Below are 18962 nucleotides of genomic sequence, written 5' to 3' on the forward strand. Positions count from 1 at the left end.
GTTGCTTATATTTGACCTCTATATTGCTACCTACAGTGAGCATTCGGTGAGCTGTTATTTCTCAACAGGAAAGCACAAGGTACAGCACAACACGGTGGCACACAGTACCAGGGATCCAGGTTTGATTCCAGCCTTGGGCAACTGCCGGTGTGGAGTTTGTACATTTTCTCCATGTCTGCACGAGTTTCCTCTGGGTGATCTGATATTCCTCCCACAGTGCAAAGACGTGCAGGTCAGGTGGATTGGCCATGAGAAATCTAGGGTTACAGGGATAGGATGGGGGAGTGTTGGGTCTTGGTGGGATGCTCTTCAGAGGGTTGGTAAGGACTCAGTAGGCCAAATGACATGTTTCCACACTCAGTGGACTTTATGATTATGATTGTATTAATGGTTAAGAGAAGTCAGTAAAATATAACTGGGTTAGTCACCTGGCGCCCAGCAGATACCCGGTGACCATGGCAAGGACTGAGTGACATCGCAGCTTCTAAAAAGAGACAGTGCAAGTTAGCAGACAATGACACATCCCTCCCAGATCATCTCAACACGTTCTATGCTCGCTTTGAGCAGAATTGCGGCAGAGAGATAACACCTAGTCCGACAAGTCCTGATGAACCTATCCAAGTCACTGTATCAGAGGTCAGATCAGTTTTCCTTTGTATGAATCCAAGGAAAGCGATGGCAACAGACGGAGTACCAGGCCATGCACTCAGAGCATGCACAGATCAACTGGCAGAGGTCTGCTCGGACATCTTCACCCTCTCCCTGCAGCAGACCACTGTCCCTGCCTGTTTCAAGAGGGCCAACATCATCCCTGTGCCTAAGAAGGCTCATGCAGCATGTCTTAATGACTACCACCCATGGCCCGAACTTTGGTGATCATGAAGTGCTTTGAAAGGCTGGTCATGACATTAATCAACTCCAACCTCCCCACTACTACTGATCCACTCTAATTTGCCTATCGGACAAACAGATCCACATCGGTTGCCATATCAATTGCCTATCACTCCTCCCTATAACATCTTGACACCAAGAACAGCTATGTAAGAACCTTACTCATCGAGTACAGTTGAACCTTCAACACTATTATCCCCTTAAGACTGATCACTAAAGTTAGTGATCTCGGACTAAGCCCCACTCTCTGCAACTGGATCCTCAGTTTCCTGACCCACAGGCCACAATCAGTGAAGATTGGGGATAATATTTCATCCTCACTAACACTCAACACAGGAGGCCCCAGGAGTGTGTTCGCAGCCCCCTACTGTACTCACTGTATACCCATGACTGCGTTGACAAATACCAGACTAATGCCATTTACCAGTTCGCTGATGACACCACCGTAGTCGGTCGAATCTCAGCTGGCAATGAAACAGACTACAGATGGGAGGTGGAAGACCTGGAAAAATGATGCACTGAGAACAACCTAGCTCTCAATGCTGGCAAAACCAAGGAACTCATTATTAACTTTCGGCGGGATGTTACTCATGCCCCCCTACATGTTAACAACACGGAAGTGGAACGAGTGGAGAGTGTCAAGCTCCTGGGAGTGGTCATCCACAACAAGCTTTCCTGGACTCTTCATGTGGACGCACTGGTTACATAGGCCCAACAACGTCTCTTCTTCCTCAGGCAGCTGAGGAAATTTGGCATGATGGAGAATACCCTTGTCAACTTTTATAGGTGTACCATCGAGAGCATTCTGTCTGGATGTATCACTTCCTGGTAAGGCAGCGGTACCATTCAAGATCAGAGATGGTTACAGAGAGTGGTGAACTCAGCCTGGACAATCACAAAGGCCAACCTCCCATCTATAGAATCCATCTACCAGGCCCGCTGTCAAGGAAAGGCCGCCTGTATTCTCAAAGATCCATCCCACCCTGGCAATGTTTTTCTACAACCTCTACCATTGGGGAGAAGGTACAGAAGCCTGAACACATGCATCAGCCGGTTTCAAAATAGCTTCTACTCTACTGTTGTTAGAATACTGAATGGACTCACAAACTCTTAACATTCGCCTGGACCTGTGCTTTGGTTTTTGCTGCTGTTTACCTATTAATTATTTATCTATGCTACTTAACTCTGTGATCTGCTTGTATTGCTTGCAAGACAAAGCTTTTCACTGTGCCTTGGTACACGTGACAGTAAACTCCAGTTGCGTTAACCTGGAGTAAATATTTGACTGATTGCCAATCTGAAATCGCGTCCTACTTCTGAACATATTTTGGAAGTGACCTAGAGTTGTATATTGTTGTGGCATTCTTTTATTATAGCTGGACATTACCTGTGTACTTTGCTATTCCACATCATTTACACTGACTTCCAGTATGTGCTGTTAGATTGTACTTGTGATGTCTTGTCAAATGCTCTTTGCATTGCCCATACTTTATAAAATGTCATCTGAGGTTGGGTTGTTTTCTCCTCTCAGGATGTCTTTAGAGATTGTGTTACACTATGTGATTGGGTGAATCTAATGTGATTTCAACGTTAACTCTTTCAGAACCATTACCATATACAACGGTAATTGTTGTTGCAGTTCAGGAAGGTAACTTGTGGAAACCAAGGTCCTGCCATGAGATAATACTTAAAAATGGATTATTGGGCAATAAATATTGGCCAGGTCACCGGGAAGAGCTCCCCAGCTCTTCAAGTTGAGTTATGGAATCTCTTATGCCCAACTGAGAGAGCAGCTAAAAGAAAAATGACAATGATGTTAATAGTGTCGTACAAAGATAAGAAGTTAATTTTGATACATGTGATGCAGGCGATGGTGGGGAAGGCATGACAATGTGCAAATTTATGGCTGCAGTATGCACTGGTAATTATATAGGGGGGAGCAAAAATCAGGCTCCACATCTGTATTAGATAAATCTATCTCAAAATGTCAAAAGCCACACACTGCATAACACATTTTGCGTGATTAATTTGACACCAGGATCCATGACTTCACCATATGTCAAATATTCACAGGAGACTGTTTGTACAGCATGTAGCATTAAATGTTTAAGGCGAAGAAGCTTGCCAAATTAAACTTCGCTGCCCTGTTATCGTCTTAGTCCCTCACATTGCTGTGTTCACACTTTCCATTGACACTGTATTAGTGAGAGGGCACTAACCATAAAAACTCAGGCTTCAGCCAGAGGTTCCTTGGCATGGTCCACACATGTTTTCCCAATAATTACCCTGTCCGGAACATTACTACTTTAACTGAACTTTCAACACTTTCTGTAATCAAAGTCTACTACGCCGGGCTCTGTGTGGAAAACTGAGATTTATGGACAGGTTTAGCAGGGGGAATAATCTCATTTTTAGCAGTCACGCTCAAACATGTTTGGAATTTAAACAATGATTTCTTAGTTTAATAAAGGAATTATTTGCAGGGTTTGTAAATCTCATTTGGTGTCGATTAAGGTCAAAACGTGTCTCCCACTTGCTTGCCTTCACCAGCATTCCTTGCTGTGAGCCAGAATTCGGGACAACTGTAATTCCAGAACTTCCTCACAACAGCTAGCAAAACTCCTCTGTCAGCAGATTTAAGTCCAAAGTAGGCTGCGATGGTGTGCAATAAATTGATTCCCAAAATGCTAATAAAGATTGCTTTGGCTCCATGAGGGACTGTTTCTGCAGGGATATGTAAGGATTTGTTAATACCCGCAGGACTTTGCTGGAGAGTGCTGGATGTATGAAAGGCTGGACTTCCTAAATGTGACATACTAATTCTGCAAGATATATAGACGTGTGTATTCCATACATCTGTAATAAGGTCTTGCATAGAATTTGCGCATCTTCTAAAGGGCAGACATTTTCTGTCATTGTGTTCAGATCGCACTATTTTTGGCATGCTATACAGTATTCCACCTATTGTTCTCAAGGGTGGCACGGTGGTACAGTGGTTAGCATTGCTGCCTCACAGCACCAGGATCCCAGGTTTGATTCCAGCCTCGGGTGACTGTCTGTGTGGAGTTTGTACATTCTCCCTGTGTCTGTGTCTGTGCGGGTTTCCTCCCAGAATCCAAAGATGTGCAGGTTAGGTGAATTGGTCATGCTAAATTGCCCATAGTCCGGGGTGAATATGGGGAATGGGTCTGGGTGGGTTACTGTACGGAGTGTCGGTGTGGACTTGTTGGGTCGAAGGGTCTGTTTCTATAGGTTAGGGGAATCTAATCTAAAAATAACCTCTTCAATAGACCTCCTAATCTCTGTTTCTCAAATGGCCCTGTTTTCCACAGTATAACCTGGCTCAGCCCAGCCTTACTACCCAAGTATTTCCCTGGATTACCTTTCTTCCCCTGTCCCAATTTCACACTGGGATCCACGAGTTCACCATTTGTCACATGTTTAGAGGAGAAGGTGAAATAAAATGAGGAACTGCAGATGCTGGAGATCTGAAGCAAACAAAAACAGAATTTGCTGGAGAAACTCAGCAGGTTTGATAGCACCTGGGAAAAAGAAATTGAGTTAACATTTGAATGAATGATTTTATTGTCATGTGTATTTTACAGTGAGAAAAACAGTAAAAAGCTGTGTAAAACTTTTCCACTGTTGCCATGATCCATCGCAATTTTGAATAATTTTAAGAATAAGTAAAAAAAAAGTATAGCTTAAAGAGAGTCCATTGGTCCCGAGCCAGCTCATTACCAACAACGCCCTTGCCACCATCTCTCCTCCATTGCCTCACCGCTAAACCCAACCAACAGAGAAGTTACCACTCCTCAAGCACCATCTACCACCACTGAGCCAGTTCTCCTCGGCCAATGCCTTGCTGCCACCTGTGCTAGCCCCACCAATGTCAGAGTCACAACTCTCATTGCTGGATCCATCGCTGCGATGCCCTTCCACCACCGCTTCGCTGCTGCTGGCATCGGGTCCAACCAACATCAAGGTCGCCACTCTTCAAGGTGCCATTATTTTGCCATTGGGCCTACCTTGCTCCCGTTGGCTTTGCCAATGTAGCAGCCACCAATTCAGATGCCAGAACCTGTGCTTGGCCCAAAAGAGTTAGTAGGGGCTTACTCAAGCTGGGATTCCTCACTGCCGCCGATGCCAGGACAAGAGATAAGTAAAGTAAAAGAGAAGAATAAAAACGAGGAAAGAAAGGTGATCAGAGCAGAAAACGCTTGGCTCAGGAACCCTGCTCCACCGCCATCTTGAGTTTGAGTTCAATGGCCTGTTCTGAAAGAGGGTCACAGGACTCGAAACATTAACTTTGTTTTCCCTCTCCATGCCACTAGACCTTTTTCCAGCAATTTGGCTGTTCGTTTCAAAGGTAATTCATTTCTCTTCCTGATCACCCTATCAGCTGACTGGCCATGAATGCCTCCCACACGTGACCCTACATAAGCACAGACTGGCTTTAAGGTATTGCCTGTGCTTCTCCAATCATGAATAGCATACTCTGCGTTCAGCCAATGCATTAACTTAACCGCATGTAGCAGATTGGGAATCTAGATATACTGTTAATGGCATTTAAGTTTGTAAATATAAAATGAGCAGTGCTTTTTATCTCAAAGTAATGTACTAGTCTGTGCATGTGTTCACAAACCTAACTTTTCAGATTTGTTGGCAAAATGCTTAGGTGTATAAATGTTTTACTTCCTTCGTTACTGAATGGTGAGAGATGTTTGTTCAGTAAATATACACCCATGTGAAGTAAATTAACCTATAATGTTGAGTGTAGATGTTTTGCGCTTAGTATGTCCAACTAAACAGTATTACCGCACCCATGCCTGGATGAAGAATGTTTGTTGGATAATACCGCACTAAGCAAGTTTTGAGTTACAATCCTGAAATGTGTTTCCTAGAACATTAAGCCTCTATTATTTAAGACATTTCACGATGAGCCCCTTGTAAGTTTCAATAATCATGCTTGTTCCAGCTTCTGTTATGTAGTTCTTCTGTGGAGGCAAAGAGAGGGGGGAATGGAGTGTTTGTAATATTTCATCTTCAGTGCACTTTGCACCCAATCCCACCTTCGCCCTCAGTTCCTTGGATATCTCCCAAACCCCACCTTCCGCAAAATTTTCTCCTATGTTTCCTTGGAACATTCATCACTTCCCCCTAACTTTGCATTGACCCTTGATGAAAGACCCTTGGATAAGCATGACCATAAGCTTCACATTTTAAGTTCTAACATGAGAAATGAAGCACTTTATTGAGGACTTACGCCAGGTTCTGTGGAGAGATTGCAAACATGACCGTCTTGCTTTATCTGAGGCTTTCTAATATAAACACCCACTAAGATCCACTTTCCCAGTTTCCCTAGACCCATCAACACCTGCCACTATGCTTTACACTGCCAGCAAAGTCTTCTTTTCCATGTTTCAGAATAGTTTTGTCAGTCGTAATATTATTGCTTACAGAAAAGTGATTTACTTATTGCAGTCTGCTTCAACCGAAACTTCTGCATTCCACAGTGATTAAGGATTACTGCCTAGTGATTGAAATGACAGCGAAGCCAATTTTAGTTGCACATCTGACTGAGACAAGCTCTTTGATGGTCTGAATTCTGTTGCATCTAAGTGCGTAATTGCATGATAATTGTTTCAGGTTGGCATCTTGCCTGAGCTGAAATATATACTGGGAATTCAGGAACCTTTTCCCAGCATTTTATACCTGTTATTTCTCTGAATTGAAGATGATGCAGCCCTTCCACTATACCCTTCCAGCAGGCAAAGACACATAAGGGCAGGAAGACTTTACAGAAAATTAGCCTTTACTTTTTGTACCCTGTCCATCAAATATTTCATCATTGTTTTCCTCTTTGTGTCAATCTTCTGAATATTTAGGCAAATTGATTCTTTTCTTCAATATTTCCTTGTCCAAGATATCCCCATACTTGAAGATAACACTTTTTAAAATTAATGAGGTGTGAGTGTCACTGGCTGGGCAAGCGTTTATTGCCCATCCCTAATGACTTGGAGAAGATGCTGGTGAGTGCCTTCTTGAACTGTTGTAGTCCAGGTGTCCATCCCACAATGCCATTAAGAAGGAAGATCCAGAATTTTGACCTGGTGACAGTAAAGGAATGGTGATATATTTCCAAGTCAGGATGCTGAGTGGCTTGGAAGGGTACTTGCAAAAGGTGGTGTCCTCATGTATCTGTTGTCCTTGCCCTTCTAGGGGAGAGGTCAGAGGTTTGGAAGGTGTAAGGAGTGTTAGTGAGTGTTGGGGATAGTGACATGATTTAACAGAGAAGGGCACACTGATAATTGGGCTCCATTGCTTTATAAGCCACCACAAAATTTATAGATGTATCAGATCCCAGTGAGACCACCACAGTGAGCAATTTGTCTGGCTGACTGCTACCTAAGATGAAAGCAGTTCACACCAGTGAGTTGAAAAGATTGCTCTATATTTATTGTAACACACTTCCCTGGGACCATGGCAATTTTATAACGTAGTGAGTACTATTTGTGGTCTCGAGTGTGGTACTGGAAAAGCACAGCAAATCAGGCAGCATCCGAGGAGCAGGAGAATCGATGTTCCAGGCAAAAGCCCTGATGAAGGATACTGCCTGACCTGCTGTGCTTTTCCAGCACCACACTCTCGACTCTAATCTCTAGCATCTGCAGTCCTCACTTTCGCCTATTTGTCGTGTAGACTATTGTAATGTCAGATAAGATCTGGGATATCTCAGGTAGATTTGCACCCACCAATCTTCCTTTTCAGTATTATCAAGTTACCGATACCATGTCGAAAAGATGCCCACATGATATCTTAGAACATAGAACATTACAGCACAGTACAGGCCCTTCGGCCCATGACGTTGAGCCGAGCATTTATCTTAATCTAAAATCAACCTAACTTACACATCCCTCAATTTTCTGTTGTCCATACTCTTGTCCAGCAGTCGCTTAAATGCCCCTAATGTTTCTGACTCTACTACCACCTCTGGCAGTGACTTCCACGCACCCACCACTCTCTGCGTAAAGAACCTACCTCTGACATCTCCCCTATACCTTCCTCCAATTACCTTTAAAATTATGACCCCTAGTGACAGCTATTTCTGCCCTGGGGAAAAGTCTCTGACTATCTACTCTATCTATGCCTCTCATTACCTTGTACACCTCTTTCAAGTCACCTCTCTTCCTTCTTCTCTCCAGTTTGAAAAGCCCGAGCTCACTCAACGTCTCTTCATAAGACAACCTCTCTTCATTAGGCAGGATGTATGTGCCATTTTCCTGAGTGGTGGATAGGTTTATTCCATGTTACTTAATAACTTAGTTGCATTACCTTTAAAATACAGAATTGTGTCTTGTGAGACATGAGGGTCAACTTAAAAATAAGTGCACATCACTACATTAGCAACATACGGCAAGCCCAACGTGTACCTTTCGGAGGACATGAGCAGTAGATATAACCTAAGATATGGGATTCAAACACACAAAATATTCATCCGGGATTACTAGTCCAATTACATTATCACTACACCACCAGCATGCCTCCACATAAATGCTATGGATTAAAAATAAATGCTTCAAAGGGAAATGAACTCCAAATGCAGCAACTTCACAGCCAGTCAATTAATGCGTGGGAAAGGAAAATAGGCCAAAGTTTGAATTATATCCCTTCATCAGGAAAAGGCATTCAAGCTGCAGATGTACCTTTGACAGGACAGAGAGACCCATGAACAGTTGGTGTAGTCTAAGAGGCATAAAGCCTAACTTCCTCAATGAATCATGATCTTTACTTTGGACTAAGTTTGAGTGTAAATCTAATAATGACAAAAATAGTCGAGAGGTCAGATATGTTGACAGCTTTTACGAAATGGCAATGAGTGTCATGAACTTTTTACATGGCTGTCTAATTTTGATTAGATTAGATTAGATTACTTACAGTGTGGAAACAGGCCCTTCGGCCCAACAAGTCCACACCGACCCGCCGAAGCGCAACCCACCCATACCCCTACATTTACCCCTTTAACCTAACACTACGGGCAATTTAGCATGGCCAATTCACCTGACCCGCACATTTTTTGGATTGTGGGAGGAAACCGGAGCGCCCGGAGGAAACCCACGCAGACACTGGGAGAACGTGCAAACTCCACACAGTCAGTCGCCTGAGTCGGGAATTGAACCCGGGTCTCTGGCGGTGTGAGGCAGCAGTGCTAACCACTGTGCCACCGTACCGCCCAAAACACAGTAGAGTCACACGGAGCCCAGTCATTGGGATTCTCAGAATCAGAAGTCCAGAGAATTGAAGGTATTTCTAATTTATGCAACTCTAACTATATTCCTTCAAAATTTCAATCATATGCATGTTTAATCATCATTAAAACAGGCATAAGACAAACAGCTTCAGCTATACACTATGGGTGGCAATGGAATATAGTGAGGGTGAACAGAATTCTAAAGATCAAGAGTCTGAACCACAAGATGGAGAATTATTTTTCTCAAAGCAGTTTTGAGTTTCACAATGTAGATACATGTAAAGAGATGGTCACCCTTCAATGTAAAGGTCTGACAGATGAACTTAAATATTTTCTTGCATTAATTTCCTCTTTTGAGCATTCTTATTTTTTGTGTCTTTTTTTCCCACATCGAGGTGGGAAGAGAGAAAGACAGAGACAGAGAGAGATAGGTGTTGTCTGTATGCAGGTTCTGGATGGTTCTTGCATGCTCTGTTGCTCTTGGCACTTAAAGCATTTTAACATACTGCAACTCAACCAATCAGAGGGCTGTTTCCAGGCAGAATGTCCTTAATTCAAAAGTGGATTCTCAGATCCATTTAGTCTTGAATATCAAAGGGCCTTGGCTGTATTCTATCTTGCAGGATGTGGTCATTGTCTGGCTCTAGTTCCCTCCCACAGAGATGTGGATTTAAAGGTATGAAAGTGTCCAGGGATGTGCAGGCTAGTCGGTTAGCCGCAGGACTTAAAGAAATGAGGTGGGACTGGGTGGGATGCTCTTATGAGGGTTGGTGTGGACTTGATGGGCTGACTGTCCTGTTTCCACACTGTAGGGATTCTGTGATAAATGATTGTCCAGCCAGTGAGACCCACATTCCATGAGTGAAAAAGTGTCAGTCAATCCGTAACGAGTTATTAATTATTAAACTATTACCATCAACATGACAGTAACTACTCATTGTGGATAAGAAATTCCCCCTATTCTTCCAATGAATCTTTTGACACTAGTTTATTAAAATCATGGGGAGCAGTTCCTTGTAAATAGGTATAGATATGTGATGGGACTGTGCTTCTGAAGTGAAAATCTCTTCAGAGAGACAGAGGTGTAACGTGACAAGTATCCTGTCTGTTAAGCAATTACCAATTAGTGTCTGACTTGAAAGAGGTACTATGGGTCCACCGTGACAAAAAAAAAGCAAAACTTTGAAGGAAACTTAAATTGAAAAGCAACTCCAAGCATTGATAAGGCACTCTAATAGTTCTCCGATTGCAGAAAGATTGTCAAAGGCTTCCCAGCGACAGCTGGTCATGGACACACACCAAAAGAGAGGTAGACAGTCAGGCAAGTAGCCTCCTTCTGTGCTGTGGATATCTTCATTGAATGGATTCTGTTTATAATTTGAAACAGTCACTGTTGCGGTTCAGTTTTAAAATAGACAAAGTTTTTTTTCACTTTGAAACAAATCAAAACCTGGTAGTTTCCACTTGACATCTTACAATAGACTGGAAAGAGTTAAAAAAGTACTGAATATTAAACCAGGAAGTTGGCTGATGACTGGTAAAAGGAAGTACAGACGCAACACTTTTTGCAGTCCGACTTGTGTATACAGAAAGTGTGGATACAAAGACAGAACTGGGGCAAAGATGCTAATAGTGGGTGAGCAAAAGTAAAAATATACCGTGTTATACTTCGATAATTTTGTTATAGTTTTATGCTGTTTTGTTGTAGTGTACGCTGTTACTCCCCTGGACTTTCTTGGTGCTTTAGTCTCTTCATTATTTACTTTTCTATCTGCTCTGCAGCCCATAATGAATTTCATAGAGTCATATAGCACGGAAACAGACCCTTCAGTCCAACTAGCCCATGCTGACCATAATCCCGAACTAAACTGGTCCCACCTGCCTGCTCCTGGCCTGTATCCCTCCAAACATTTCTTATTCGTGTACTTATCAAAATGTCTTTTAGATGTTGTAACTGTACCCGCATCCACCACTTCCTTTGGAAGTTCATTCCACACATGAACCATTCTCGAGGTAAAAAATTGCCACCCCCATGTCTTTTTAAAATCTTTCTCCTGTCACCTTCAAAATATGCCCTCTAGTCTTGAAAAAACCCGCCCGAGGGAAAAGCCACCTGCCATTCATCTTATCTGTACCCCTCATGATATTATAAACCTTTATAAGGTCACCCCTTAGCCTCCTACCCTCCAACAAAACAAAGTCCCAGCCTATCCAGAACATCCTCATAACTCAAACTCCCCATTCCCAGCAACATCCTGGTAAATCTTTTCTGCATCTCTCTAGCCGAATAATATCCTTTGGATAACAGGGCGTCCAGAACTGGACACAGTACTCCAGAAGAGGCCTCATCAATGCTCTGCACGCCTTAACATGATGTCCCAACTCCTATACTCAAAGGTCTGATCAATGAAGGCAAGTGTGCCAAATGCCTTCTTAACTCCATTTACATGTGAAGCAAGTATCAAAAAATTATCTCCCCTAGGTCTCTCTATTTTACAACATTACCCAGGCCTTACTTTTAATTGTGTAAGTCCTGCCCTTACTTGTTTTACCAAAATGCAATTTCTCATATTGATCTGAATTTCATTCACTCAAACTCAAATCTAGTCATTCTTTCACATCTAACTGTTTGTTGAATATCTTGAGAGGTTCATCAAATATATCTCAGCTTTCATCAAATTGAGCTCTGGAATGTTTGATACAATTCTAAGTGGCTTGGAGTTACAGAGGTGTGTCTCAAAATATCTTGCAGCTAAATCCTGAGGAAGATAATGTTTTACCCAAATTGCTATAAATCTGCACATTCACTCCACATAACTGATCTCTCAGTCTTCAGGCAAACAATCAAGTTCCTTCCAGTCTGAATAATTGCACTCAAATCTAACCAGAAATTATCCATTCCAGAGCTTACATGATTTTTTTCCTGTGCAACAGATGATCCCACAGTCTGCTGTCAAACAACTTCCTCTCCTTGCTGAACTTGGAGTGTACATTGTGGATAGGCTTGTTGCATGAGATAGGACTGAAAGTCGTAACTGACAGAACAGGAAAAGCAACGCCCATGAAGATGTAAAGAACTCGAAGGAGTTAAGCTGTGCTCTACAAGATCTCTCTAATTTCTTAATCAGTTCCTCAAATGTTGATCTTTGTGTTGCTGCATGTAACTAACGTTGTAATGTGCACTTATTCTTGAGTTAACCTTGATATCTCACAAAAGGCAATTGTATATCTTAGACATAATGCAACTGGTTATAAAGTAATATGGAATAAACATATCTATTGCTGAAGAAAATGGCCCCTGCTTAAGATGATGGGCATCTCTCCACAAGATATCAATAATTCAGTTAATACCATTAAGGAAAATTGGTTGTAGTGAATCTACCTGAGATATTCCAGATCTTATCTGCCATTACAATAGTCTAGATTGTACCGGATGCTTTGTAAAGTTGCCAAAGCCCCAGAGGACCATAAGGCTGCTCTTTCATTAGGGAGTGGTGGTGACTTTAACCTGAGTGTCACCAGACAAGGGGAGAAGTAGAGAAGGCAGAATTTTCATGATAACCTCAGCTGGTGTGGGAATTGAACCCGTGCTTTCGACCAACTAAACTAACTGACCCCAGCTGCATTACAACCTCATTCTAACCAGCAGGAGTGGCAAGAGTCTAGTAGGCTATTGTCTTAGAACACACCAGAGTTTGCAGCACACCTGAGGCTATCTAACATACCGTCACATCACTTGTGCACTTACAGTGGTATAACTTTGTTCTGGTCCAAAACCATATTTCTAAAATGCCAGCACACCATTGGGAGCTTTGGTCAGCTTTGAAACTCAGTCTAGAATCCTTCCTAATGCCAGAGAAATGTTCCTGCTCTCCTCTCTCCATCTGAGCAGCTATGCACAGAATCCCTTTTTTTGCTCACCTCTGTGTGACTCACAGATGCCAATATAGCTAGAATCAAGTGGCTACACTTCACAGTATGTTGATACATCAGTAGCACTATACAACACAGACATTAAACAACAGTGTGACTGAGAGGAATAGTACTGGCTTATATACCCACCAATTGGACATATCACTCAGTGTCTGCCTGACTGCAACACAATTTATTTTGTCTGAAAGCAACCTCGATCTATACCTCAGCAGAGCAAAGAGATTTGAATATTTGGAGGCGGTGAGGGTGGCAAGGGTTGAAGGAGAGAATCACCATTTCTTTGAATATTTAATTTGAGGCAAGGATTAAAAAGCTGGATAGTGTTCAGAAGAAATTTACCAGGAAGGGGTTTAAGCTGAAACGTTAACTCTGATTTCTCTCCACAGATGCTGCCAGACCAGCTGAACTTTTCCAGAAATTTCTGTTTTTGTTTGAGCTTTGCTAGGATGTTGCCCAGGCTGAAGTTATCAGGAGAGAATGGATAGGTTGGGACTTCTTTCACCGGAGTCTGGAATGTTGAGAGGTGACTTTATGGAGGTTTACAAAATCATCAGGGTTATAGATAAGGTGAATGGCAGCTGTCCTTTCCTTAACATGGGGGGGATTTGAAGACTAGGGCATACTTTAAAGATAAGAAGAGAAAAATTTAAAAAGACATAAGGAGCAATTTTTTTTAACGCCGAGGGTGGTTCATGTGTGGAATGAACTTCCAGAGGAAGTGATGGATGTGGGTATAGTTACAATGTTTAAAAGACATTTGAATAAGGACATGAATAAGGAATGTTTGGAAGGATATGGGCTGACAGCCGGTAGATGGGACTAGTTTATTTGGGATTATGGTCAGTATGGACTGGTTGGACTGACGGGTGTGTTTCCGTGCTGTATGACTCTATGGTCTAACAATCTCTTTGAGTTTGCAAACTAGATTAAACGCAACATGCCAAAATGAAAGCTGAAAGATCAGGGGCTTGAACTCCACCTCTCTCTGAGTTCCATACTCTGTACTTACAGGGCTGTGTCAGTACAACGTGAAAATGAGCGAACATACAGTGTCAATGCATCTTTGGTTTCTTTCACACTATGAATGGAAGAGTTCCTCCCGGAAACTGTAAATTATTTATAATTGAAGCAGTCATTCAGCATTGTTTAGGCATGGATGATACATAATGGAAGATTATTTCTACGCAGGGGGGATGACTGACTTCTCCAGCCAATGGACTTTGCTCTTGCTATGAGACAGACTGTGCCTTTGCAGGCTAGCTGTCTATGGACAAGTAGTGAGACTTGAAAGCACATGCTTTCATATCCAAGCTTATTTCAATGCCACCTCAGAATCATCTTCTCTTTATAAGGCAGGACAGAATACAACCTATCAGGTCAAGAGTCAGAGCATAAGCCAAAGAGCACAATTATTTAATGTTGAACAAGTAAATAATTGTCAATTAGTTTCACCATATATTTGTCAGAATAAACTCAGTTATGCTTTTTGAAAGGTTAGGGTAAGAAAGATTAAAACCACAAAGATGCTTCTTTAGTGCTATTGCCTTAACAGCATTAATCCTTAAAGTGGCAAAATGGTACCATTGAGATATACACCATTGACTGCAAAACATGACAGCCTCTTACATCTCAATTTTCTGAATATACTTTAAAACCTGTGATTTTCTCTATATAAGTTTAAAAGCTATTTGCAAGTTATCAGTTGTGAAGGATGGTTTATCACTCATTGGGTACTGCTACCTCACAGCGCCTGGGTCCCAGGTTCAATCCCACCCTTGGGTGACTGTCTGCATGGAAATTGCACATTCTCCCTGTGGCTGTATAGGTTTTCTCCGGGTGCTCTGGTTTATTCCCAAGGTCCAAAGATGCGCAGGTTACGTGGAGTGGTCATGCTAAATTGCCCATTGTCCAGGAATGTGCAGGCTAGATGGATATAGCCATCAAGAATGCAGGGATAGGGTAGGGGGTCTGGGTGGGATGCTGTTCAGAGGGTCAGTGTGGAGTCAATGGGACGAATTGTCTGCTTTCACACTGTAGGGTTTCTATTTACAAACTATGTTGGTTCCCAGTCTGCAAGTCTTAACTTTTTAAATTATTATCCTTGTTTTCAGAACCCCCTGTGACCTTGTCCTCTCTCTTTTTGCAACCCTTTCCAAACCTCCAAGATTACAGGCAAACTGAGGCAGATATTTCCAATTTTCACTTGGATGTCAAGTAACTTGTACGTGAGTCACGTTCATGAGATCAGAGTGGATTGCGTCATGCACTCGGATCACCAAAATTTCAATCCATTTACATCAGAGGATGTACACAATAGTGGCAGCATGCTTGGCAGATGTCCGATCTCAGATTGCTATCATATGACAGGAATCTGCTGTTATCATTGCTAAGGGAAAGCTGTATAATTATATACTGAGCGGATGAGTTGTAGCTTTGCTCTGTCGAGTATTTTTAGAAATGTTTTCAAATTCATTTTATGTTTGCAGACTACTTCACGACAAGATCATCTGCAAATGGAGCAGCTAAGAATGAAGATGAAATAGGTATATAATTATTGTTCTATTTAACTTCCAGAAATACATTATTTCATGCCTGATGCTGATAAGCCCAATGACTGGGTTCAGTGTGATTCTATTGTGTGACAACATTCAACAGACATGTAAAACGTGCATGACTATCTGTGCTTTTCTATAAAAGCTGCTAGCGTATCTGATCTCTCAACGATATTTGTCATGATTAGATTTACTCCAAAACCTAGAACCCCTGCAATGTGGAAGCAGGCCATTTGGCCCATTGAGTTCACACCGACTCTCCAAAGTGCATCCCACCCAGACCCACCCCCTGCATTTCCAATGGCTAATATACCTTATCTATATATCCCTGGACACCAAGGACAATTTAGCATAGCCAATCCAGCTAACCTTTGGACTGTGGGAGGAAACCAAAGCACCCTGACGAACCCTTGCAGACAAGAAAAGGAATGTGCAAACTCCATACAGACAGTTGCCCGAGGGTGGATTTGAACCCAGGTCCCTGGTGCTGTGAGGCAGCAGTGCTAACCACTGAGCAACTGTGCCACCCCTTTCCCAAAGTGCATCGCACCCCTCCCTCCTCCTCCTCCTCCCCCTCCCCGCACTTACCCCCCCCCCCCCCCCCCCGCACTTACCCCCCCTCACCCCACCCTTCTCTGTAACCCTAATCCAGAATATAGAACATAATTCATGGGGGAAGTTAGGCTTTATGCCTCTTGGACTAGATCTACTGTTCATGGGTCTCTCTCTGCCCTGTCAAAGACACTGCCCTACAACTTGAATGTCTCATTCCAGTGAAGAGGTATAATCCAAACTTTGGCATCTCTTCCTTTCCCAGGCACTGATCAGCTGGCTGTGAAGTTGCTGCATTTGGTGCCCATTTCCCTTTGAAGTATTTCTATCTAATCCGTGACACACAACACATATAGGCAAGCTGGTCGTGTAGTGGTAATGTTATTGGACTGGTAATCCTGGCTGAGTAATTTGGGGAAATTAATTCAATAAAAATCTGTAATTGAAGAAAAAAGTCTGATCATGACCACTGTCAATCTTTGTAAAAAACCATCTGGTTCACTAATGTCCTTCAGGGAACAAAATCAGTTGTCCTTAGCAATTCTGACCTCCATTTGGCTCCAGATCCACAACAAGATGGTTGACTTTTGACTGGGGAATAAATGCTGGGTGACCCAGTGACACTCACAGTGAATGCATGAATAAAAAAAAGTAAAAAGGTAGTTCTTAAAGTTATCACTTCGGGCTGTGAGCAGCGGAAGATGGCAATTCTGCCCTTGTTCTCAAGGACCAATGAGGCTCCATTCCAATCAGCCGGCCTGGTGGTTGTTGTTGAGCAGATGTCCCACCTCAGTGACCTGCTGCCAAGTCAGGTTTCAATACTGGAAATGCCATTAGGAGCGGTGGCCACTGCCGGTAATGCAGTCGGCCTGAGGAGAACAGCTGAAGCCCTTGGAACATTGCAAAGGGACAGGGTAGGCCATGGTGAGGGTGAGAGGGAACCATTGGCATAAAGGGCAGGGAGTGACTTCCTACAGGCGCAACCCATGCCACTAGTAGGTCCCTGCATCAGGCGCAGGGAGATTATGTAGGAAGGAACCCCTCTACTACGCTGAAGGCAGCTGGTCCCACGCATAGGCCCCTTACCCCTCCCCCCGGCAGCAGGTAAAGTACCAGCAACAGTGGGTTGGGTCCTTTAAGTGGTCCTTACTGAAATAATTCCAGAGGCTGGTATCCCATCACTAAATTACTTTTTATTTTGGAATCATAGACTCCCTACAGGGCGGAAACAGGTCCTTTGGCCCAACAAGTGTACACCAACTCTCCAAAAAGTAACCCAGCCAGACCCATTCCCCTACCCTATTACTCTACATGTCCCCCTGACTAATGCACCTAATTTACACATCCCTGAACACTATGGGCAATCAACATGACCAATCCACCCTAATCTGTGTATCTTTGGATTGTGGGAGGAAACTCCTGCAGGCACAGGGAGAATGTGCAAACTCCACACAGCCAGGTCCCTGGTGCTGTGACGCAGCAGTGCTAACCACTAAGCCACGTGAACAGTATCTGACACTGACCCAGCTAGCACAGAGCCAACTCCTAGAGTGAACAGAACGCCTGTTTATATCTGTCAGCCAGGGCTCCCTGATTGGGGTTGTTGATCCGTTCAAATCAGGGCACTCATATTCGATGAGGTATAGCTGGCTGCCCTCATTCTGATGACTATGTCCCTCCCCCTCTAAGTCCAGGGAAGTAGCCCCATTCTTTTTTCTGTAGCTTCGCCTGGGGCATTTTTGTACCAGGTCTGGTTCCTCAGACTGCGCCTTGGATACTGGCGACATGTACTGGACCGTAGCCTGCCTCTTGCACCTGGAGCATCTCAGCCAAACCCCTCTTCTTCAGGCGGTAACGGCATTGTGGTTGCGACATCTGCTTTTTCTGTCTCGTCCTCAGTGGTTACTTCGATGCAAGGTGGAGGGGGAGATCCCATAGTTTCTGACAGCCTTGCTGGATGTTCTGAGGGGCCGGCTATGTTCTGCTCCTGCCCTGTTTGTGAGTTTGCAGCTTTCATGTGGTTCACACGCTTGTACAGGATCGCTTCACCCACCCGAACCTTGTACATCCTGACTTCACGTCGACCATGTCTCCTACCCATGCAGGCCAGTCCCATGGTTTCAGCACCTAATGTCATCCCTTGAAGTAACCTGTCTCTCTCTCCTCAAGGAATCTTGTGTCCGGCATCTGCCTTCCTGTTTCATCATCGACCCCCTCAAAGGTCCTGGACAATCAGGTTTAACCTGATGTGGAGTCTTCTCCCAATTAGCACCTCTATTGGAGCTGTCCCCGTAGTGGTCCTATAATCAAGTAGGAACCAGGACAGTATCAATTGAAACTGTTGGCTGTTTCTTTAAGACTTCAAATTTTGGACTGCTCTTTCCGCCAGACCATTGGACAATGGATAGTACAGAGCTGTCCTTACTCACCGAATGCAATTTGACTTCAGGAAATATTCAAATTCCCTGCTGGAAAATGATGGCCTGCTGTCTGTGACCATCACCTCTGTGAGTCTGGGTATAGCGAACGATGCTCGCATCTTCTCAATCATTACTGAGCTGGCCAAGCATACTTTATGCATGCCTGACCACTTTGAATGGGCATCCACAATGACCAGGAACATAGAGCCCCATGAAAGGTCCTGCATAGTCAACGTGTTTACCCAGTTTACCCGGCTATTCCCACTAATGTGGGGGAGCTGCTGGTGGTAATTTTTGTCTTTGCTTGCACTAAGGGCACTGCCCCACCAATGCAGCTATGTTGGCGTCCAATCCTGGCCACAT

At 43.4% G+C, this 18962-nt stretch overlaps 1 protein-coding gene across 7 annotated transcripts in view; it reads left to right on the forward strand.

Moving 5' to 3' along the window:
- LOC148137451 (uncharacterized) overlaps nucleotides 1-18962 on the forward strand; it is a 77952-nt gene that overhangs the window by 23320 nt on the left and 35670 nt on the right. For 2 of the 7 annotated variants that reach the window (XM_087982285.1, XM_087982291.1), the window contains exon 2: nucleotides 15562-15618. In XM_087982285.1, coding sequence (XP_087838411.1) covers nucleotides 15562-15618 — 57 coding nt within the window. Of the gene's footprint in view, nucleotides 1-9135; nucleotides 9196-10690; nucleotides 10779-12076; nucleotides 12212-13461; nucleotides 13599-15561; nucleotides 15619-18962 lie in introns of those variants that run through there. The other 5 variants (XM_087982287.1, XM_087982286.1, XM_087982288.1 and 2 more) reach the window with 5 other exon arrangements.

This window comes from Chiloscyllium plagiosum, unplaced genomic scaffold (genome assembly GCF_037043375.1).
Source record: "Chiloscyllium plagiosum isolate Xiang-an unplaced genomic scaffold, Cpla_swu_hap1 HiC_scaffold_43, whole genome shotgun sequence".
Lineage (NCBI taxonomy): Eukaryota > Metazoa > Chordata > Chondrichthyes > Orectolobiformes > Hemiscylliidae > Chiloscyllium > Chiloscyllium plagiosum.